Source organism: Drosophila bipectinata, chromosome 3R, assembly GCF_030179905.1.
Source record: "Drosophila bipectinata strain 14024-0381.07 chromosome 3R, DbipHiC1v2, whole genome shotgun sequence".
Classification (NCBI taxonomy): domain Eukaryota; kingdom Metazoa; phylum Arthropoda; class Insecta; order Diptera; family Drosophilidae; genus Drosophila; species Drosophila bipectinata.
In genome coordinates, this window is record NC_091739.1 from 5,752,610 (window position 1) to 5,774,850 (window position 22,241).

Below are 22,241 nucleotides of genomic sequence, written 5' to 3' on the forward strand. Positions count from 1 at the left end.
GTTCAGATATGGCACCCTTGTTTTCAATTTTTTATAATTGATTCAACTAGTATCAAACAACACAACACTTTTGTTCTTTTATGGTTTTATTAATTAATTACTTATCAAATAGGTATAAAACATCAATAGGTTATTCATATGGAAATTATCGTTGGTAACGTTTTACAGCGGTGTAGACTTCATTTACAGATAGAGACAGTTTTAGTACTAACGACCTTTAAATACTCTAACATGTACAAATATAGATAACGTGTCTGGGTGGTATGAGGGAACATCACAACAAAGTGCCATAAAATGATCACAATCGATCACAAAAATTGCAAAATTATCATTGATGCCCAATGGCATGGCTGAGCGTTATTGATTTGCTCAGCTTAGGCTTAATATAGCGACAAAAAAACCAATATAACTAACTTGAGCTAACTGGATAAGCGAATTAAATTTTAAAATTAAAATGCTATGCACTCTAAAAACAACAAGCGACGCTTTAAGATTACACCTGCCCCACAAAACGATATTTGGGGGCACCGCATTTAGGTACGCGTAATTATCATGACACCTTGGAGTTGTCACTTCTATTCACAATTCGGTTTCAAATAAATCAGGTCCTCGAACAGTACACCTCTATTTCATTATTACTCAGGCATGCTCAGCACACCTTCTCAATCATTTTCACCAATTCTTTGTACAAAATACAATCCCGTCCACGGGGCTTGCAGATCTCGCGATGGTCCAGCCGAATGCCGCAGACATCCCCAATACCGGGATCTAAAAAGGAATAATATCTACATCAGTAACTGATTTTACTTTGGAAAAAGTTAGAAACTAACCTGCAGAATCCACACCAACAATTCGCAGATAAAGCACAGACATAAGGGTCAACGCCGTCTCCACGAAACTAAAGACTTCAATCTTCAGGTGGCCCAGGTGATACAGGCCTGCGAAACGGCGATGGAGGTCCAACAGGTATTTGTTGTCTGTAACGAAACAAAAAATATTATTACAGTTCTTAAGGATTAAGGATGATATACTCCTTACTCTTTTCAATCTCCAGCAGCTCCACAGATCGCGATAGCAGTGGCGCCTTGATGCTCGCCAGGTGGGAGCCCCGATGCGGGACCGAGTAGAAGAAACATCCACGGGCGGACCTCCAAAGAGGAGTCATCGCCGGGCGACCGCTCTCCCAGGCATCCACAATCAGCTGTTTGATGAACAGGCCACCCTTGGAGTGACCCACATAGATGATCGGATGACCGTGGCCCACTCTGTGCTGGATGAGCAGCTCGGCCATCTCCCGCGCCCGCTGCATAAGGCTGGAGCGCGGCTCCTTGCGCTTCCACAGTGGTCGCCACAGATACGGATCGGTGGTGTAATTGACGGCTATCACCCGCACCCCGGGACAGTCTAGTGGCAGCCAATCGCCCGGCCAGCACTTGGAGTAGTTGGGGTCGTTGGGCGACGGTTTGCTCTTGCGGGTAGGCTTGCGGGACGGCGTTCCAGGGGTGGGGGGCCGCTGGTGGCTATCCTTGGCTTGGTCGGCATCAGGCTGGACCTCATTATTTCCAGCGTTCGCCTCCAGCATGGACTCCAGCTCGGCCTGCAGCAGGCGACTGTTGTCTTGCATCCTAAGCCGGAAGGTGGGGAAGCTATACTCGATTCCCTCGCAGATCTGAATGTCCTCCGGACCACCACATACGTAGGCGTAGCTACAAAGAGGAAAATTTTAAATAAAGAGGATGAGTCTGTGGGTTAGAAACCTACTCTTCGGCATCATCATCGCTATCAGAAGCATTGTATTGGAAGCCCTCCGGTCGTGCCTCCAAAGAATTCTGCAACCTAGTCCGTAGTCTTAAGGGAGCATCTTCGGAGGAATCTCGTTTGCGGTTGAGGGACGCGAACTTTGCCCTCTTCTCCCTGGGCGCCGGATGAATGGCAGCGCTGCGGGAGTGACGTGGTCGCTTGGGTGGCCTAACCGGTGGTCTCGGCGGCCGCTCGAACTCAACTGGCTGGCGATCGTTCTGCCAGAGTCCCTGTTTCCAGGTATTCAACAGCGAACCGTGCAGTCCATGGATGAGTACGATGTCGGCCCGAATGGGCTGGCCCGGCGGTGGTTCGGCCAATATATTGATGGTACAGCAACTGGGCGCATCCGAGAGGGCACTGTAGATGGGCGGACCCTGCAGCGGAGTCATCGGCGTGCAGGGGGTACTAGGCGTGGAAGGCATGGTCAGAGTATCCGGAAGACTTTCTAGCCCGTCCTGGGACTTGCGCATTTTGAGCAGCTTCATAAGCGGTCCCAAGCGGTTTGAAACTGGTGATATAATAGAGAAAAGTTTAGTATATTCTTTAAAATTAGTTCTTTAATGTGGACTTTAAAATATGTGACTAATTAGATAATTTTGGAGAACATGACCAAAATAAAATAAATCTTTAAGATCTATGTCTAAAATAGTCATCAAATCTTTTACTTTATTAAAATTTTAACAAAATCTAGCTATGTATTAAAAAAATATATAAATAGCCAAGTTTTCATTTTGATTACCTAATAAATGAATATTTTTCAATTTTAAAGTTCGCCTTATAAAAAATCCTTTGTTTCCGAAGCAAAAAAAATTATAAAGAATTTAATTGTTGAACTTGGAAAACAATTGTAGGTCTCACAAGACCTTGCAAGTTATTACATTTATTGGGAAATGGTTATGGGGATTACCTACCCTGAACTGAAGACAGATTCAGTGAGATGGTGTTGGCCGCAAAGGCCACCAAGTTGGTTAGGGCCTGTCGGCTGGAAGCCAGGTTCTGGAGCACCCTCAACACCCGCACGTCGCGAATGCCCTTGATGCCCCGGGCCACTCCATTGGCCAGTGGAAGCACTAAACGCACCAGGATGCCGAAGATGACCCGCATGCTGCCAATGTTTTTGCTGTCCCTGTAAAGGTTAAGGGAGTAAGTCAAGAAACTTACAAATTTTATATCTATCAGATACTCACGCCTCCATGAGGGCACCTGCACCGCTCAGACGCACCAGATCACTGACCGCCTGCTCCTCCTCCTGGCGATCGATCTCCACTTCGTTCTCATTGTTTCCACTGGGTGATTCATTCGCTTGGACATTGTGTTTCATACTGAGGCTTCCGGCAGCCGTCTCTTCTCCGCCTCCGATCCGCATCATGGCAATGTCGCACACGTAGTTTTCATCGATTTCCAGCAGTGGCGACTCGCAGCTGCTTTCATTTCCGTTGGCCTTTTTCACTGATGCAACATCCGTGGCGTCATCCTCCTCCTCGACGGGATTCCCGTTGCAGGCGTGTGTCTCTGGGTATAGTTCGGATCCTCTGGCATACATTTCCCGAGGAAAGCAAAACGACTGCTCCACCAGCTATTGTTGTGTCCTTTGTTTTTGTTGCTGCTACTGCTGCTTTCGAAGAACTGGCTGCGGGCCAATTAATGCGCGGCCAACATGTTGCAAGCAGGTCTAGCTGCAAGTTCAGAGTAAAAGTTTACAATTAAACAGACGCTTGGGACTAGGTAACAGAGGAACTTTTTAGCATTCGCCGGATGCAATATTTCAATGCCAATGTCTAAAAACAATTCGGTCAAGAGCAGTACCTCTTCGGTCTGGCACGTCTTGCTTCTTACTGTTTACCGCCACTGCCACTCGAAGAATAACAAACGCCCTGGCTAAAAATAAAGCCCCTCGCTTGGCGCTTCCACTGCCATAAATTACGTATACGGCACGTGGGCCCACTGCACTCCACTTTGCGGGGTGTCCTTACTGCAGTAGTGGCTGGCAAATTCCCTGGCGAAAAGAATAACTATGAAATTTAAAACAAATAATACTTTGTTCTGATTCATATCGAAGCCTGTCAGCCCGTAATATTAATTCCGATTACTAAGGAGCGCTATTTGACTGCCACTGCAATCCAATTAGATGCGAAAGCAACAAATGTCAGATATATGTGTATATAATAAGTATACATAGAACCGCATAATGACAGCGACGTGCCTCCGTAATGCCCTTAGGTTATGACACACGCCCTCCATCGCAAAAGGTTCAAGTTGAGGGTCGGAAAAACAATGAAAACAACAACAACGGCGGGGGGTCGATGATGGCAAGAACAGAGGAAAAACATTTCCACCGCTTTGTTTTCCCGGCTATTTATAGCTGAAAAATGCCGCAATATGCTGCAAGCGCTTCATACTTTCGATGTACTTGAATTTGCATGCAAATCCCTCATCTACGCGGTTGACTGTCCGCCACATTCGCATTGCGAATTACGAAATTCCATGAGCTGTGATTTCAATTCAAGTTATCGGAGTCGTCCGCCCACTTGTTCACACGCAAATACACAAAACAAAACAAAACACTTTGCTTTCAGTTTGATAATTTGATAGATGTGTTTGTAGCTTTTAAAGATGCAGGTATTTTGCAGTGCATCGGATTAACTTACACTTGGTTCTCGACTAAGTGCAGCGCTCGAGGCGGGCCAACCACTCGCTAAGGAAATCACAGACCGACTGGAACGCCACCTTGGCAGTATGAAGCCCGCTGGCGAGGTCTGCGACTGCGGTTTTCACCCTCTTTCTGCGCCAATAGTTGATTTGGGAGGCAAACACTCTATTCCGCTGGCCGAAGTGACTGAAGTGCGGCAATTGTCTGGATCTGACAAATTGGAGACAACGGAAAGTTCAATTCATTTGGCACATCGCTCTTATCGTTCATTGTTTCATTAAGTGCGACTAGCGACTGGCCGCCAGCTGTGCTTCCCCAGAGCCATTCCCCGAAAGTTGTTGTCTTGTTTTCCATCAAGAAAGTGTGCCCCCTAATCTAAATACCGGGGCCTGATAGAGGAAGCGGTTTGGTTTCTGTGGATTAGTTAGGCAAATTGATTTTATGGAAATTCGGTAATTAATTTTATTGGCCGACAGTGCAAAGGGCAGACCTGCTTATCTTCAGGTATTTATTTAATTCGTCGCTAGGCAATTGAGCGGGTTGCGAACTTTTGGCTCGCAAAATGCTAATGCCCTTATAAACTCAATCAAGTGCTCTTCTATTGTCATGGGAGATAGTGTGCACTATGACAGAGGAAATTCGAGCACCCGCTTGATATTCTGAGTCGCAAAATACAATTCAAATCCACTTGGATTCTTATCTAAAGGCAAACGACAAGACTTACTGTGCATAGTTGATACAAAAGTATATATGGTTTACATAGTCAAGAGGGGAAGGTGTGCCTGACAGTCATGCTTATGTGCCGAGCAAAGATTCTCGATTTTCTTGATCACTGGCTCCGTCAACGGGGCGTATACTGAATCTGGCCACGAATATTACTCATGCGCCCCGTGGACTTTGACCGTTGCTTTTATCTTGGAGACCCGAATGCAGTTTCCCCTCCCATTGTTTATGGGGCCCTATAAAAGAAACAAAACACTCGGCGGCTGGCCAACAGGGTTTTGTAATGCGATACCCAAATCGGCGTATTATCGTTTTGGTGGTCGAGTCCGATGCGATCCGTGATGCATAATTTCTGACCAACAAGCCGCTAAACGTGTGTGCAATTGTCAGCTGGAAATTGGCTGTTATTATGCATAATAATCGGTTTGGCTAGGCCATGCCAGCCATGGAGCCGGAGAGCCAGGGAACATAGGTAGCATAGCACGCAAGGCATTTCGGCATGCTAATTAATTTGTCGCATGTTGCAGCCACGTGAATTCGAGAGTGGCTGTGGGTGCGAGTCCAGTGACGCAGATTGCATGCTCGAGTGGTCCAGTAATTCACCTGTTTGTCCTCCTGTACGGCCTATAGTGTGTAAAGTGTGCAATAAACTGGAACAAGCATCACAATACGACAATAGTAATTAACAAGCTTGTTCCACTTTGGTGACATAATGCCGAACGAGAGATCCAAATGTGGATAACTTTCTTTATGTGGAATCTGTGGAATCAACCGTCACAAATATTCCCCAGCTTTAATCGTAAAAACATTATTCAGGTTCAAGAACTATTCGTACCGATAAGATAGACAATCTGATTTAACATCAAACGAACGTACTTGAGCCGTAAAACGTGAAAAAAACGAAAGCACAATAAACTTACAGGCGAAACAGCTGTAGCACCAAAAAATAAAGGTCAGCAGCGAGGAAACTGTGACATTAAACGATAATAAATTTCCAGCCATTAAACGGTCACTGACAGATACGAGAACTGAGAAACTGAGGAAGGTCGACACTTCTTAATTGGGTCAAAAGACAATGGAATATCATGTCCATTTATCCTTTTGTCTGCCACACAGAATTTCCAACCAACCAATGTAATATTTGGCGATAAAAGAGCTCAGTTGGAAACAGCAGCGGCGGGAATCAAATTGGATTTCATGCAGCTCATGCTGATAAAGAACTACAATTATCCAATGCTTTGTTTGTTTGTAATAACTTAACAGGGTGTCAACTTATTTTCGTAAACAATTAAAGCGGCAATCATTTCCCAGCCGGCAGAACAACAATAAAGGCCCTCCACCCCCTTCAGAGCAGCAGCCCATCAATTTCACTTTTGGAAGCACATTTGTATAATTTCCACACGAATACAAGTTGTTCGACAACCAACTGGAAAACAAGTTATGCAAAGCGAGTGGCAATTAATTTAGATTATGTATGTGCTTTGTGTGTCTGCAGAGCTTGGATCAGGCCATACCTAGGGTTCTTTGTGGCCAACGAGGAACTGTACTGATGATACTTGGCCCTGACTCCGAAAGAGATGCCTGTGGCAAGGTATTCCTATTGTTAATTGACGTGTTTTCCCCCAGAGTCCTGAACTGTGCACAGGAGATTAATTAATATCCGGGTAATGGGCTGATTTTATTATGCCATAGCAACTATTATGGCCAAGACAACCTTTGGACTTTGGTGGAAAAACATGATCTACGCAAATACACAGAGGAAAACTAAACCAACTAGCTGATAGCTAATAAACCAAAAGGCAGGAAGTGAATGGAGAGATAACCTACTAAGATTTAATATTTATTTTGGGACTAAGTTTATTACCCCCAAAGTTTAGATAATTTTAGTAGAAAGTAATTTAATCTCCGTGGACATAAGCTCTCACTATTTTCTCCCAGTCTCTTGATGGGAAACCCGGCAAAATGGGAAGAGCACTCGCTCCAAGTTTTCGTTAAAGAGCGCCCAAGTCGGGTAACAAAAGCTGCTGGGCAATGGAGCTCGCGGAGGCTTTAAACACGAAACCGAAATCAAAACAACACGTGCTGGGGGCCGGGATGGAGGGAAGGCAAGTGGGTGAGGGCGTGGGAGCTGTAAGGCGACGCCTTAACCTTCAGCACGCGTGTGCTTAGCGGCTCAGGTAGCACTGGTGGAGCCACTGAAGAAATGAAAATGAAACGTAATGATTCCAAATGGAACGACTCCACAACTGCAGATGACCGCACCAAGGAGCCCCGCAATTTAAAGGTCGCAAACGTGTTTTGAGTTCGTGATTCTGTCAGATAATCGCACTGTGTGCCATGCCACTAGGACGGGCCAGCCACCCACCCATGTACACATATATATGTGTGTATATAATACCATGATTTGTCGCAATTCATCAAGGAAATTGGCCTTATTGTGCGATACATCTATTCATAAAAAATTTGTCCACCGTGCTACGGGTTTTGAATGTATTATTCAAAAGTTGTCATTGTCGCAAACTCACACCTGTCTCGTTATAGCCTTTTAATTTTTAATCGAATCTAAAGCGCTTGGCAACTGTTTTTTTTTTTGGTTTTTTTCGCGAATCTTGTTAATAATTAATACATGTTCTGAGTTCGTCAATTCTAAGGCGCTTACTTGTTGTTGTTTGGCTTGTTTTGGGGCGTGGGTGGAAGGGGCAAGGAGACATACGAAAGTTCCTCAAGACATTTTCAAGAGTTCTGTTAAAGAACTTTTCTTAATAGGCATATTATATGCATATATATAGGTACATCTATATTCGTATATATATGTTGGATCCCACAAAGCACACTCACGCACACACTGCCATTCTAAAACTTACACACTCGACAACCACAACAACAAAGCTTTGAGCGACGCGACTGTTTTGTAAAGCGAAGAACTGAAACCGAAACCGAAACGAACCGAGGAGAAAAAACGCGTCCGCACCGCTTGGACGCTCAACTACAACAAAAATAGGAGCGCACCAGCAGTCTCCAACAGACAGCATTCGAGGCCCCCTCGGAGCCACCCACTTCCCCCCACCAACAAAGCCTTGTATCTGTGTGTCAACAAAAGTTTAGCGTCGTTGTCTGGCAGCAGCTGTTCGCGTTGCTAAGCTTTTTTGAAAAGCTAAGAGAGGAGAGAGGCTCCCCAGTCACATTACCAGTCTTTGGGCCCCAATGATTGGGGGTAAACGTGAAAGAGCGCCACAAAAGCTAAGAGAATCTGAACCATTTTGTATACAAAACGGAGCTGCCACCTGGTTTTTAGTTCAGCCCGCTTATTTATTATCAATTCAAATAGTGTTTGGTTGTTTCACAAAATATAGCGATATCTAAACACAAAATCCGCCTCATGTTAAGTTTGTGTTTGCACATCGATGCTTTTATGAAATGTTGGCACTCCAATTTGGAGGCTTTCAAAATAGTTGCCCTCCGGAAATGGAGGGCCTCAGCCACTTAAAGACAAGTGACTGCCACAAAAACCAATTTTCCAGCGACTGGCACTGGTCCAAAATATGATCCGACGACAAATTCACGACGAGTCCGAGCTGGAGGAGCTGTCCGAGCTGGTATCCTCGGAGCTGGTGTCGCTGCTGCTGCCGCGATTCTTCCTCCGTCGGGCCTTCTTCTCGTCGATCACCTCGTAGCTGGGCAGGGTGGAGTTGCTGGAGTCGGAGCTACTGCTGCTGCTCGAGCTACTCGACTCCTCAATGACCGCCTCGATTTTACGGGATTTTCTGCAAAAGGATAGGAGGACAGAGTTGGGCAATCAAATGAAAATCGTTAAAGGCACAAAGTATTACCTACTTCTTATCGTTTTTATCGCCGTTCTTGCCACGTTTCTGCTTTTTGGCCAAATCACAATCGCTGGGGGAGCTGCTGCAGTTGCGCTTCGACTTCTTGCCCTTTTTGTCCTTGCGCCTGGACTCCTTGTCGGTGCCACTCGCCTTGGTGGAGTAGAGGTTCTGCGAACTGGCCGTGGAATAGCCAGTGTCCTTTCGCTTGCGTTTTTTTCTAAAAATTTAAGATTTTCTCTATATATTTACCTGATAGATGGTTTCTTACACCACAAACTTACTTGTCCTTTTTATCCTTTTTCTTTTTGCTGTAAGCTGCTTCCTGATCGGCATAGTCTTTGGTTCTGATTCAAAAATGTATCTTATAGATATGTAAATATTTTTTATGACATAAATTCTTACTTTTTTATCTTTTTTTTTTTGGCGTCACCCCCTCTCTCATTGGATATCATATAAATGCTATTCTGATCTGCATCCTGTACCTTCCGTCGTGATTGGAACTGTTTGGCCTTGGCCATGCGACTTTCTCGCCGATTTTTCCAGAACTCGGCATTAACCACATAAAGTCGATATAATTGTAGAATAATCACAAGGGAATTTTTACCTAAAATCAATAATAATATTAATTATATAGGATAATAACTTTTGTATAGAATTACTCACAAGTGAAGAAGACATTCATATAGTTGATTATTTTATATTGAAAAATAATCAGCAATCGGAAGGTAAGAAAGGGTGCATCCTGGAGTATCACATTGAGGACAATTCCCCAGACATCTATTCCACAGCAACAGTTCTGGCAACAGTCAGTGTGTCTTTGAAAAAAAAGTTAGAAAGTAAGTCAAACGAGTCCTTTTTTACTTACTCCTCCTTGCGATGAGAACCACTCCCACGAGGTCTTCTTCCTCTTGTAGCGGAAAGCACTATGGTAAACTGCATGAGGCTCCAAGACCAGATTCCCAAGGTAAGATACACAAGGAATCCAATTCTGGCTATTGAGTCATCCTTGTAGGAGTCGAAAAACTCGATAATATCCGCCGCAGTACCAATATAGACCAGGAGCAACTGGCTTAGCTGGTCCCGTGTGAGATCTCCCTTGGGCAGCATCCAGCGACCCACGATCAGGATGAGCATCAGGAACTGCTCTATCAGGGTGGTCCAGGTGTCAGTGGTCATCACCGGAATTGTGATTCCAGTGCGATCCAGCAGGGTGGCCACTGCCGTGATGCTACTATCATTGCTGTCCAGGGAACCGATGACAGGTCCTACTCCAAAACTGGTAAAGTTTCCAGTATTGGTAGCGTTTGCAATGGCCATCGAGTTCTTCATAATCCTAACCCTTTTGGCCACTTTCTCCAGTTCCAAGAGCCAAATTGCCGGCACAATGCTGCTCAGATAGAGGAACACCGAGGGGCAGAACCTGGATAATATGGAAAGAGAGGGGATGGCTACACAAATGAGGTGGCAGGGCGAAATGGCCAAAACAAACAGCCCGTCTGAGTGATGCGCCAAAAGGTAAACAAGAATCGAAAGACACTCCCCCTGGAAGTCCACCCCCTCCTGAATGAAATTCCATTAAAGTTTTTACTATTACGGCGCGTGGGAGGGTGGACATCTTCGGAGGTGTGGTCGCGACTGGGTGGTTAGCCACACATTAAACACATGATTTCACTTTTAATTGAAAATCAAAGACCGCGACATGACGTCAGCGCCAGCCGAGAGTTGTTTACATTTAAGGACGCGAGATTAGTTATATCAGAATCCTTAAGAGTCCCTATTAGTCCTCACCATCGCCATTCCTGCGTTTTCTTGATCATGATTGTGAAAATCCCCTCGAGGAGGAGCAGCAGAAGTGGTCCACATAGTGTCCAGTACTTGTAATCCTTTTTTATGGCCGTCACCTGCCAAATGGCCAACAAACTGTGGGCACTGAAAATGATCCTCGTCAGTGTGGCCTTGATCGTCGATATTATTTTGGCCATCTTTGCAATGACATAATCCTGGGACGGTCGCTCCCTTGCAGTTCACCGTCAATCAGGACGAAACGATACCGAACCGCACACGGCAGAAAGCCAAAGGCAACTGACTTGTCCGACAACAGAAATCGCTGGGCTTTCATTAGATGTTTAAACGCTTTTTAAGAAATTAAGGACACCGCAGCGACTGGCGCGTAATTGGTGAATGGCCACGACCCCCACAACCAATGTCCTGCGTCGAAAATGAGTGTGTGCTGGCCAAATCATCTTCGTTTTTTCCAGGAGCGAAGTGTCTTTTTTCACAAAGTTCTTCCAGGAATATAAAACTGATATTAATTCATAATTCTTTCTTTCTTAGCTTAACGTCTAATTATATACATATGTATATTTTTTTAAATAAAATTAAATCTAGAATTCGCAAATTCTAAGAAGTTTGATAAGAACTATCTAAAAGGTCCTTCGACTAAAAAATGTTTAATTTCAAAACCCTATATATACTAACTTTAAAATTTGTAAAACAGTTAGTAAATTCGCTCCTGGAAATGACATCCCAACCGCAATCGAACCCATGCGTGTTATACTTATGTGTATCCTGAAATCGCACGACCGTTAAATGCTTCAGCTGACCAAACGATGGCAACGGTCAGCGGACAGGAAAATCCGCGAGCTCTGGGTCTGGCCCCAAATGCAATGCAAACAAATCGCGGGAGTGAAAGACGCCGAGCCTTGGCCATCAAAACTGTGGTAATGTAGCTGCATGGAAAGTTATAGTCATCGTTAAACCACCCCCTATCATAGAGCCGATGTTTACGTTTAGTGTTCGCCAAGTTGGGTCAATGTTTTTGGCGCACGTGAAGTCTGTGAAGATAATGGTCTGTGGCAGAGGGATAATGGTCGTGCCCTGACGGCCAAGAGCCATGCCACCAGACAACCTGTTGATTAACAAGAAAGCAAAGCTAACTTCGGGCGGAGCCGAAGTTGATATACCCTTGCAGTTAAAACCGGATATATATCGCAAACATCGGATATAGTTGGCCGATCCTTATGGGAATAGGAATATATATTCCAATTTATTACAATACAAAATCTAAAAAAAGTCCCAAACTTCTATCTTCAAAAATACGAAAGTTGATATTTCTACCAAATACCATTTCCGATCGTTCAGGTTTATGGCAGCTATAGGATATAGTCGGCCGATCCTAATGAAATTTAGTAGGTCGGATCAACTGACCAAATATATAATCTGTACCAAGTTCCAGCTTTCTATCTTCAAAAACACGAAAGTTGGGTCATTTCCGATCAATCAGTTATATGGCAGCTATAGGATATAGTCGGCCGATCCTTATGAAATTTGGCATGTCGTAATGTTTTTCCAAAAAATGCTCTCATGTCAAATTTGAACTCTCTAACTTTAAAAACGTCAAAGTTATACTATTTCCGATCAATCAGTTATATGGCAGCTATAGGATATAGTCGGCCGATCCGGGCCGTTCCGACTTATATACTGCGTGCAAAAGAAGGAAGGGTGTGTGCAAAGTTTCAAGACGATAGCTTTAAAACTGAGAGACTAGTTCGCGTAGAAACAGACAGACGGACAGACGGACAGACGGACAGACGGACAGACGGACAGACGGACATGCTCATATCAACTCAGGAGGTGATCCTGATCAAGAATATATATACTTTATAGGGTCTGAGATGTCTCCTTCACTGCGTTGCACACTTTTGACCAAAATTATAATACCCTCTGCAAGGGTATAAAAATTAGAAGCAACTAGAAAAATTAAGACCCTGAATACTGACGGTATAATGGTTAAACAAGAAAGGAAAGCTAACTTCGGGCGGAGCCGAAGTTTATATACCCTTGCAGTTAAAACCGGATATATATCGCAAACATCGGATATAGTTGGCCGATCCTTATGAAAATATGAAAATATAACCCAATTTAATATAATACAAAAACCAAACCTAACAAGAAAGCAAAGCTAACTTCGGGCGTAGCCGAAGTTTATATACCCTTGCAGCTAAAACCGGATATATATCGCAAACATCGGATATAGTTGGCCGATCCTTAATTCCTCCTGAAATTTGGTAGGTTGGATCAACTGACCAAAAATATAATCTGTACCAAGTTCCAGCTTTCTATCTTCAAAAACACAAAAGTTGGGTCATTTCCGATCGTTCAGTTATATGGCAGCTATAGGATATAGTCGGCCGATCCTAATGAAATTTGGTAGGTTGGATCAACTGACCAAAAATAGAATCTCTACTAAATTCCAGCTTTCTATCTTCAAAAACACGAAAGTTAAGTTATTTCCGATCGTTCAGTTATATGGCAGCTATAGGATATAGTCGGCCGATCCTTATGAAATTTGGCATGTCGTATTATTTTGCCAAAAATAGCGCTCGTGTAAAATTTGAACTCTCTAACTCTAAAAACACCGAAGTTATACCATTTCCGATCAATCAGTTATATGGCAGCTATAGGATATAGTCGGCCGATCTGGGCCGTTCCGACTTATATACTGCGTGCAAAGGAAAGAAGGGTGTGTGCAAAGTTTCAAGTCGATAGCTTTAAAACTGAGAGACTAGTTCGCGTAGAAACAGACAGACAGACGGACAGACGGACAGACGGACATGGTCATATCAACTCAGGAGGTGATCCTGATCAAGAATATATATACTTTATAGGGTCGGAGATGTCTCCTTCACTGCGTTGCACACTTTTGACCAAAATTAGAATACCCTCTGCAAGGGTATAAAAATACGAAAGTTGATATTTCTACCAAATACCATTTCCGATCGTTCAGTTATATGGCAGCTATAGGATATAGTCGGCCGATCCTAATGAAATTTGGTAGGTTGGATCAACTGACCAAAAATAGAATCTCTACTAAATTCCAGCTTTCTATCTTCAAAAACACGAAAGTTAAGTTATTTCCGATCGTTCAGTTATATGGCAGCTATAGGATATAGTCGGCCGATCCTTATGAAATTTGGCATGTCGTATTATTTTGCCAAAAATAGCGCTCGTGTAAAATTTGAACTCTCTAACTCTAAAAACACCGAAGTTATACCATTTCCGATCAATCAGTTATATGGCAGCTATAGGATATAGTCGGCCGATCTGGGCCGTTCCGACTTATATACTGCGTGCAAAGGAAAGAAGGGTGTGTGCAAAGTTTCAAGTCGATAGCTTTAAAACTGAGAGACTAGTTCGCGTAGAAACAGACAGACAGACGGACAGACGGACAGACGGACATGGTCATATCAACTCAGGAGGTGATCCTGATCAAGAATATATATACTTTATAGGGTCGGAGATGTCTCCTTCACTGCGTTGCACACTTTTGACCCAAATTAGAATACCCTCTGCAAGGGTATAAAAATACGAAAGTTGATATTTCTACCAAATACCATTTCCGATCGTTCAGTTATATGGCAGCTATAGGATATAGTCGGCCGATCCTAATGAAATTTGGTAGGTCGGATCAACTGACCAAATATATAATCTGTACCAAGTTCCAGCTTTCTATCTTCAAAAACACGAAAGTTGGGTCATTTCCGATCAATCAGTTATATGGCAGCTATAGAATATAGTCGGCCGATCCTTATGAAATTTGGCATGTCGTAATGTTTTGCCAAAAATAGCTCTCATGTCAAATTTGAACTCTCTAACTCTAAAAACACCAAAGTTATACCATTTCCGATCAATCAGTTATATGGCAGCTATAGGATATAGTCGGCCGATCCGGACCGTTCCGACTTATATACTGCGTGCAAAGGATAGAAGGGTGTGTGCAAAGTTTCAAGACGATAGCTTTAAAACTGAGAGACTAGTTTGCGTAGAAACAGACAGACGGACAGACAGACGGACAGACAGACGGACAGACAGACGGACAGACGGACAGACGGACATGCTCATATCAACTCAGGAGGTGATCCTGATCAAGAATATATATACTTTATAGGGTCTGAGATGTCTCCTTCACTGCGTTGCACACTTTTGACCAAAATTAGAATACCCTCTGCAAGGGTATAAAAATACGAAAGTTGATATTTCTACCAAATACCATTTCCGATCGTTCAGTTATATGGCAGCTATAGGATATAGTCAGCCGATCCTTATAAAATTTAGTAGGTTGGATCAACTGACCAAAAATAGAATCTGTACTAAATTCCACCTTTCTATCTTCAAAAACACGAAAGTTGGGTCATTTCCGATCGTTCAGTTATATGGCAGCTATAGGATATAGTCGGCCGATCCTTATGAAATTTGGCATGTCGTAATGTTTTGCCAAAAAATGCTCTCATGTCAAATTTGAACTCTCTAACTTTAAAAACGTCAAAGTTATACTATTTCCGATCAATCAGTTATATGGCAGCTATAGGATATAGTCGGCCGATCCGGGCCGTTCCGACTTATATACTGCGTGCAAAAGAAAGAAGGGTGTGTGCAAAGTTTCAAGACGATAGCTTTAAAACTGAGAGACTAGTTCGCGTAGAACGGACAGACGGACAGACGGACATGCTCATATCAACTCAGGAAGTGATCCTGATCAAGAATATATATACTTTATGGGGTCGGAGATGTCTCCTTCACTGCGTTGCACACTTTTGGACAAAATTATAATACCCTCTGCAAGGGTATAAATATGGGGATTGAGAACTGATACATGTACACATCATTGAGGTATTCCAATCAAGAATCTAATGCATATTGCCAAAGATATAGCCTTTAGTTACAACCATATCAAAATGCAGTAGAGCAGATTCTAATCTACAAATAAGGCTTAAGGTATTTCGATCAAGAATTCACTGAACTTAAGGAGATACATATCTTAAGAATTATGCATATTTCCCATGCAGTTATTAATACATTTACTTAACCGACCAGCAGATTTTTATTAAAATTCCGAGGAATTTAATGGCTAATGAAAAATTCCAATGGCTTTGAAAAATTTGTAGTTTTGAGTGCTATGTTTATTGCTTTACAAAACAGATTATAATTCCATGCTTATCCCCGACGTCTCAAATTGCGATAATTGCGATTGCGAACCAGGACCACTCGCCTGCCCGACCGATTCCTCGCCCTGGACCTCGACCTGGTGGACGAGGTGGAACTAGAGCTTCCATTTTTGTTTACCTTAATCCTTCTCTTTATCGTGTAATGGAGATTTGAAATGGTAAAATGTTTTCTGTGCTTTTTCGTGGATTTGGTGGTTGTGGTGGTGGTGGCATCTGTAGTAGTTGTTGTTGTAGTACTTGAAGTGGTAGTCGATGTTGTTGATGTGGAGGATGTGGAAGAGGACGTGGTAGCTGCATTGGTTAGCCAAATGCAGAGGCAAATCGCCAGGAGTCCCAGTGTGAGTTGTCCTGCCCTCATGTTGTTCTCGTCGACGCCGCTGTGATGCTGGGCCTCTTGGGGAGTTGGGGAGTTTTATATCTGGCCAAGACAATCGGGGGATTTGCTAGACAAACATTGCTTTATGGTTTCAGCATCTACGTATGTGCAAAAATTTGGCCATATTTGCAGAGTCTGGTAGGGAAAATAATAATATTCAGCTGGAATTTCGCTTTAGATCATAATACTTATTTATATACTAAGCTTTCTCTTTCGATCTTAGTTCTAAAATTAATACATAGAAACCCACACACGTTTTAAAAATACATTGCGTTCATGAGAATATTATGAATGTTCGCTTAAATATTATTTTGCATATTTGCAGAGTCTGTTAAGAAAATAAAGGAATCAAATGGAATACCTAACATCAGACACATGCCATTAAATGTATATATAAGTATTTAATACTGGGTTTTATTTTTACGGCCCTCGTTGGTAAATTAATCAAAAGATACACTCAAAAAACTTGGTAATAATATGATGAATAGGAAGTAGTTTATGATTTATTAATGATGCAAGCTTAGTCGTATCAAAATATAGTTTAGCAGTTAGTTGAGCGAATGAACATTTTCTCTATGTGCATTAGAACTTTGGGAACAGCTCCCAGCCGGCACCTCCTGGACAAATATCCCTAGAACCGTATAAGGATTCGGTTCCTGCCTGGCTGCATGTTGGCACATAAAACACTGCATAATCAAATATTTGCTTGGCTCCAACTCGACTCCAACACGATTCCGCTGCTTATTTGCCTGGGCGGAAGGACCATTTGAGGACTGCCGGTGACATATATTGGTCCTGCGGCCGACATCGAGACTGACGCTATTGGGTTGCGTGGTTGAGCGGTCTCCCGCTGCGGCTTACCTAAGTGGACCGACCCCGAGGTCCTATATAAGTGGCAGATTATCCCGAATATCGTTCATTCGCAAGTCCCCTACTGCAGGTGTCCTGTGCTCCGTTGCGATTCCTTCGAAAGACTTCTGCTCGTCTTTGCTCTGCAAGCAAATGGCTCGCTGCACCTTCACCCTGGTCCTTCTCCTGTTGGCCATTTGCACCCGTTGCGGTCTGGCCCTGGCTTTGCCGGATGAGGAGCGTTATGTGCGCAAGGAATACAACCGGGATCTACTGGACTGGTTCAACAATGTGGGTCAGTTCACCCCCGGACAGGTGGCAACTCTCTGTCGGTATCCTTTAATCCTGGAGAACTCCCTAAACGGACCCATGCCCATCAGGAAACGCAATTCCGAACTCATCAATTCGCTGTTGAGTTTGCCCAAGAATATGAACGATGCCGGAAAGTAGGGATAATGGCACTGGAGTACGACTGCATTGGTGTGACCCACTTTGGAACCTTGGAACCTGGATATGGAATTTATTATTTTACGTTATAATTATTTCGTGAGAAAGAAAATTGAAAATCCGCAGGAATGAGTTGGAATAGTCTTGTAAATGAGAGTAAAGACCGCATATACATTTGTTGCTTTGAAAGTTCTATAGAAAAATATACGAATCGCTAGTTTAATTAAATCAGATTAATGGGAGAATCTTTTTTTTTACAAAAGAATATCGTAAAGTAGGTATCCCAAAGCACAAAAGTTCGGCCACTTTTATATATCTGTTGAACAGCCCCCGGAATAAACCAATTTAATACATTTTATTTTTGTATATCCCTTTTATTTGACTCTGTTTTTAACCACTCTTTTTGACTTTAATCCTTCGAACAACTTTGTAGTGCACATTCTTGAGGGTTATGCGCTTCCTGTGCACAGTGCTTGGTGCGGCAGTCGTGGTCGTGGTTGTGGTGGTGGTAGTCGTGGTGTTTGAGGTGTCAGTTGAGTTTTGAGCCGATGCCGACGGAAGAGCCAGGAATCCAGCGAAAAGGACCACGGCCAATAAATAGATCGTTAGCTTCATTGTGGGTCTGTGAAACAAAAGCGACTGTATTTTTCCAGACTGTCAGATGCCTTTTTATAGTCCAAAGCACCCTGAACTTGATAGCAAAACAAAACCATACATCAAAAGTAAATAAAAGATGAACAATGGAAATCCGCAATTCTAATTTTGCAAAGCAGATTTGCGGTTCTTTTTTAAACGCACATATTTACTCTATCGTATAGTGTTTACCATCCAAAAAAAAACAGTTGTAGGCACGTTAATATGACGGCAATATATATTTTCCTTATAAGATATACAACTATGTTAATCAACGTTGCTGATTTATCGTAAAATCGAACAATTCTTCACTTGTTTATGTGTAAGTTCATTTGGCGCTGTTTGATATAATCGGTAAGAGTCTGGTGTAGAAAACGTTATGCGTATGTTTTGTCTGATTAAGCTATATTATCGTATGTACTCATACATATGCGATGCCATTGAAAATGAAACGTTTTACATGCGAATTATTAGTAATTACTACAATCAAGGTGTATACAATATTTAATCAATTATAAAACAATCAATTCTCGCTGGCCTTTTCGGGGCTGATAAGTAGAACAATGGTAACATATGCGAATGTGGGTATATGTTGATGCATGCTTCGGCTCAAAATGCAGTTTCGGTAGCTTTTCACTTACAAGACTAAGCATAAATACTAACTAACGCTGGCCATTACCCTGCCTTGGCTAATCATTAACGGTTAATCTATCATATCTATATCGTATGTGGCTGCAGCAGAGGCGGACTCCCAGCACGCCCGTGACTAAGTCGCATGCCCAAAGCCAAGCTGCAAGAAAGAACAAAGAATTTGAGTTATTTTTGCGAAGAAAACGGTTATTTGGATCTACTCACATATATTATTAAAGGTTATAAAGCTTTAGCTGATTCCACAGCTGGGTATTTAGTTAATCTTCTTTTTTTTTAACTTTTTTTTGGAAACACACACAATGGCGCTGACTTTTGCTTGATTGCTGAATTGCTAAAACGGACCCCTCCTTCATTCTACTAACTTCCTTCCTCCTCTTGATGCGACTGTGGCTGGTTGATCATCTCACATGAAGAACTCGTTGGCGGAATGAGAAAGCGGGAGTCACGTTCGCCCCGGACGATCGAATATTGTAATCTCTATAACGCGCAGGCCTCGGAAAGTGGGATCAATCAATTGCAGGCCCTTGGGATTGTAAATGCGTTCGTTTTGGGAAGCCACGAATTTCGATATCTTACGAAGGGTCTAAGGAAAAAACTCCGTTAATTTAATTAGCTTCTATGATATTAATTGGGGATGACGCACCTTTTCATAGTGCGTTTCGGAGCACATGTAGATCAAGTATGCCGTAATGCAGCCAATACAGCCCTCGCAGTAGGTGCCGCAGGATCCCTCCTCGGCTTCAGCATAAAATTCATTCAGCCTGTTGATAGTGCTTTCGAAGACATGTCGCTCAATCTGTGATACAAATCAAACAATGGGTAAAGCTGATTACGCTGAAAGGCAAAGTTCAGATACATACCATACCCTCCAGTTCTGTGGGAAGCCGCGTGTGAAACTTAACCGAAGTGCCCTCGCTATAGTCGCGCTGGATGAAGACCTTGCTGAAGACCACGCCCCCGCCAGCGCCCTGGAGCGCTGTGGGATTACCGCCCGCTGGTGTACCTCCACCGCCGCCCTGGGACATGGTTTCTCTGAAAAATCGAATTGCCGCATAAATGGCCTCGCTCTGCAGAGCACGATGCAATTGGTTGAGGGCAATCATCTTGACACAGGAGTTGAGTGTTCTCCCAACCTCCCAAATGGGCAGCTGGCCTTGCCTTTTCCAGCAGCTCAGGGTTTCACCTGAGATTTCAGGGTTGCGACCCTTTGGCTTTGCCTACTTTGTTACTTACGTGATTAGCTTGAGTTCGGTGATCCTTGAAAGGCACAAAATTGGCTGCAGTTGCTCCCAGATGGCTTTAAATTAATATAAAAGACAAAATGTTTGCAATCTTAATCTTCAGGTTTTCACCAGTGTGACCGCGCCAGAATCTAAAGAAATACAGCAAAAAAAATGCAGTAGTACTAAGGAACAATACAAAAGAAACCGTTATAAAAATATTATATTTATATTTAATAATGCATTTTTATTTAATAGGATTAAATAAAAAATTATAAAAAGGATAAACTAATTTAAATAGAGGCAGGACAATATTGGGATGGAGTGTAGAAATACTGGTATTTATTATTCTACATACTAATCTTACAGAGTTGCCATACAGTTAAAAAAAAGTTGCTAAATACGTTACTTTTTATTGAATTAAGATCATTTCAAAAATAATAGACTATTTTAGAAGTTAGCAACATTGCATGAATTATTTACGTATATTTTACGAAATAGTTCACGTATGTGTGTATGTCTTACTGACGCCGGCGCGTTGAGATTTGAAAACAATTTACCAACGCAGTGGAGTTGGAAATATTTGCACAGCTTGGCCTGAGAATGCTTCTTTATACGTGTATTTGTTTAGTAACTTTTTCTCTATTAACTCCCTGCTGACGGTCTTATCGCAGTGTTAATCCAAAGCTCAACCATGAAGGCTGCTTTAGATCTCAGCCCTCGGTGGTGGCTTCTATTCCTCCTAAACTTCCTTGTCTGGGCAGGATTCGATTCGGGTCAAGCGGTTCCTATTGTCGGTGGCAGGATTGTATCAACCGTGGGCAGTATCTGATTGATTTTGATCTCCTCGACTTTTAATTGAAATCAACTTAACTCTACTTACAGGTAGCATAAGCAAATACCCGTTTATGGTCTCTCTGCAGGATATCCTTTGGAGAAATGCGACTGAAGGACTGTCTTACCGGCACTTTTGTGGTGGCAGCTTGATTAGCGATCGCTGGATACTGTCCGCCGCTCATTGCATCTGGAAGAAGTAAGTCTGGAGCTTTTAGAGGATTATCTAATATCTGTCTAATACTGCTTTCTTTCTATTTTTAGAAATATTCACAATATCGCTGCGTTTATTGGCTATGAGAACATTGAAAACATTTCTCAGCTCGAACCATATGGTCTGGAAAGCGCGGAGTATATTTACTTCCAGCCGTGAGTAATCAGTTGAGTCAAGTTTAATAATCCCTCCTCCAATCAGAGAGTAAATTAGGGGCAGAAAAGTTGGCTCCAATAGAGTTCAATGACAAAAAAATAATTCTTATTTTATGAAAACCTTTAAACTTAACTTTTCAGTTCAAACTTCCGGAATGATATAGTCTTGCTTTACATGAGACAACGGTATAGGAGTGCCTTAAGCCCTGATCTTCAATTTGCTCAGCTGCCACCCCAAGGCATGAAACCAGATCGAAATGGTATTTCCATAAAGTAAAAGACCTTAAACACTATATTACAAATAAAACTTTTTAGAATCCTGTCGAATCATTGGCTATGGAGCCACCCAACACGCTGGTCCTTCGCAGAAGAATCTTTTTGAAGCTGAAGTTCAGGTTATTACCAATCAAAAATGTAGACAGATCATTGGCCATGTTTGGGCCCCGCAGAATGGAGCGAATACAGTGTGTGCTTTAGGCAACAACCAGGATTCTTGCCAAGGCGATTCAGGGTGAGTCAGTGACTATAAAAACATAATCACCCTTTAAAAAATTTGAATTTCAGAGGACCCTTGATTTGTCCTTATGGCGGCCAAGACTATATCTACGGCCTTGTTTCTCATGGACTTACTTGTGGTATTCAGGGTATGCCCAGCATTTACACGGTTACCCGGCCATACTACGATTGGGTACAACTGCTTTTGCAATCCTAGATCTCTGGGGATCACGTATACGTAGTTGAATTTATTATACGTTATCAAACAAAAAACAGTTACGAATATATATATACTTAAACAATGCAGGAATAGCAAGGACTAAAACAATGCTTAGGCTAGAGTACTGAAGGTTATCCTATGTC

General features: G+C 42.7%; 8 protein-coding genes across 10 annotated transcripts in view; 2 read left to right on the forward strand and 6 right to left on the reverse strand.

The window, feature by feature from the left end:
- Positions 1-22,241, reverse strand: part of mask (multiple ankyrin repeats single KH domain) — a 136,082-nt gene that overhangs the window by 54,806 nt on the left and 59,035 nt on the right. The gene's annotated exons all lie outside the window — the stretch shown is intronic.
- On the reverse strand, positions 69-8,177 carry LOC108131040 (uncharacterized). 3 transcript variants are annotated; one of them, XM_017249768.3, is made up of 7 exons: positions 8,041-8,177; positions 2,991-3,479; positions 2,715-2,929; positions 1,762-2,311; positions 1,039-1,706; positions 831-977; positions 69-768 (listed from the first exon to the last, which is right to left on the reverse strand). In XM_017249768.3, the coding sequence occupies exons 2-7, from the start codon at positions 3,344-3,346 to the stop codon at positions 650-652; spliced, it is 2,055 nt and encodes a 684-aa protein (XP_017105257.2). In that variant the 5' UTR covers positions 3,347-3,479; positions 8,041-8,177; the 3' UTR covers positions 69-649. The 3 variants fall into 3 exon arrangements, with proteins under 3 accessions (XP_017105257.2, XP_017105258.2, XP_017105259.2); XM_017249769.3 differs by lacking the exon at positions 8,041-8,177 and adding an exon at positions 4,452-4,548; XM_017249770.3 differs by lacking the exon at positions 8,041-8,177 and adding an exon at positions 3,610-3,821.
- Positions 8,524-10,982, reverse strand: LOC108130973 (transmembrane protein 26). The gene is made up of 7 exons (XM_017249662.3): positions 10,789-10,982; positions 9,866-10,420; positions 9,664-9,815; positions 9,403-9,604; positions 9,282-9,344; positions 9,011-9,217; positions 8,524-8,940 (listed from the first exon to the last, which is right to left on the reverse strand). The coding sequence occupies exons 1-7, from the start codon at positions 10,980-10,982 to the stop codon at positions 8,736-8,738; spliced, it is 1,578 nt and encodes a 525-aa protein (XP_017105151.2). The 3' UTR covers positions 8,524-8,735.
- LOC108130949 (protein new-glue 1) lies at positions 15,958-16,366 on the reverse strand. The gene has a single exon (XM_017249635.2). The coding sequence runs from the start codon at positions 16,360-16,362 to the stop codon at positions 15,994-15,996; it is 369 nt and encodes a 122-aa protein (XP_017105124.2). The 5' UTR covers positions 16,363-16,366; the 3' UTR covers positions 15,958-15,993.
- On the forward strand, positions 17,123-17,901 carry Pdf (Pigment-dispersing factor). Its single transcript, XM_017249660.3, has one exon. It carries the CDS (start codon positions 17,383-17,385, stop codon positions 17,677-17,679), a length of 297 nt encoding a protein of 98 aa, XP_017105149.1. The 5' UTR covers positions 17,123-17,382; the 3' UTR covers positions 17,680-17,901.
- On the reverse strand, positions 18,049-18,415 carry LOC108130956 (uncharacterized). Its single transcript, XM_017249642.3, has one exon. The coding sequence runs from the start codon at positions 18,289-18,291 to the stop codon at positions 18,067-18,069; it is 225 nt and encodes a 74-aa protein (XP_017105131.2). The 5' UTR covers positions 18,292-18,415; the 3' UTR covers positions 18,049-18,066.
- Positions 18,530-20,331, reverse strand: LOC108130954 (golgin subfamily A member 7). The gene is made up of 5 exons (XM_017249641.3): positions 20,194-20,331; positions 19,821-19,992; positions 19,604-19,756; positions 19,165-19,543; positions 18,530-19,099 (listed from the first exon to the last, which is right to left on the reverse strand). Exons 2-4 carry the CDS (start codon positions 19,983-19,985, stop codon positions 19,403-19,405), a joined length of 459 nt encoding a protein of 152 aa, XP_017105130.1. The 5' UTR covers positions 19,986-19,992; positions 20,194-20,331; the 3' UTR covers positions 18,530-19,099; positions 19,165-19,402.
- Positions 20,758-22,184, forward strand: LOC108131050 (elastase-1). The gene is made up of 6 exons (XM_017249781.3): positions 20,758-21,001; positions 21,066-21,213; positions 21,279-21,383; positions 21,525-21,643; positions 21,699-21,894; positions 21,948-22,184. Exons 1-6 carry the CDS (start codon positions 20,875-20,877, stop codon positions 22,093-22,095), a joined length of 843 nt encoding a protein of 280 aa, XP_017105270.2. The 5' UTR covers positions 20,758-20,874; the 3' UTR covers positions 22,096-22,184.

Excerpts from the sequence above, each read along its gene's own strand:
- LOC108130954 (XM_017249641.3), bottom strand. The coding sequence starts at position 19,985 with ATGTCCCAGGGCGGCGGTGGAGGTACACCAGCGGGCGGTAATCCCACA. Across the intron at positions 19,757-19,820 it reads CCACAGAACTGGAGGGTATG|ATTGAGCGACATGTCTTCGA; the intron begins GTATGTATCTGA and ends TTTGTATCACAG. Across the intron at positions 19,544-19,603 it reads CCGAAACGCACTATGAAAAG|ACCCTTCGTAAGATATCGAA; the intron begins GTGCGTCATCCC and ends TTTTTTCCTTAG.
- LOC108131040 (XM_017249768.3), bottom strand. The coding sequence starts at position 3,346 with ATGTATGCCAGAGGATCCGAACTATACCCAGAGACACACGCCTGCAAC. Across the intron at positions 2,312-2,714 it reads GAATCTGTCTTCAGTTCAGG|TTTCAAACCGCTTGGGACCG; the intron begins GTAGGTAATCCC and ends TTATATCACCAG. Across the intron at positions 978-1,038 it reads GCTGCTGGAGATTGAAAAGA|ACAACAAATACCTGTTGGAC; the intron begins GTAAGGAGTATA and ends GTTTCGTTACAG.
- LOC108130956 (XM_017249642.3), bottom strand. The coding sequence starts at position 18,291 with ATGAAGCTAACGATCTATTTATTGGCCGTGGTCCTTTTCGCTGGATTC.
- LOC108130973 (XM_017249662.3), bottom strand. The coding sequence starts at position 10,982 with ATGGCCAAAATAATATCGACGATCAAGGCCACACTGACGAGGATCATT. Across the intron at positions 9,605-9,663 it reads TATGAATGTCTTCTTCACTT|GTAAAAATTCCCTTGTGATT; the intron begins GTGAGTAATTCT and ends TATTGATTTTAG. Across the intron at positions 9,345-9,402 it reads AAAAAAAAAAAGATAAAAAA|AACCAAAGACTATGCCGATC; the intron begins GTAAGAATTTAT and ends TTTTTGAATCAG.
- LOC108131050 (XM_017249781.3), top strand. The coding sequence starts at position 20,875 with ATGAAGGCTGCTTTAGATCTCAGCCCTCGGTGGTGGCTTCTATTCCTC. Across the intron at positions 21,002-21,065 it reads CAGGATTGTATCAACCGTGG|GTAGCATAAGCAAATACCCG; the intron begins GCAGTATCTGAT and ends CTCTACTTACAG. Across the intron at positions 21,384-21,524 it reads GAGTATATTTACTTCCAGCC|TTCAAACTTCCGGAATGATA; the intron begins GTGAGTAATCAG and ends TTAACTTTTCAG.
- LOC108130949 (XM_017249635.2), bottom strand. The coding sequence starts at position 16,362 with ATGAGGGCAGGACAACTCACACTGGGACTCCTGGCGATTTGCCTCTGC.
- Pdf (XM_017249660.3), top strand. The coding sequence starts at position 17,383 with ATGGCTCGCTGCACCTTCACCCTGGTCCTTCTCCTGTTGGCCATTTGC.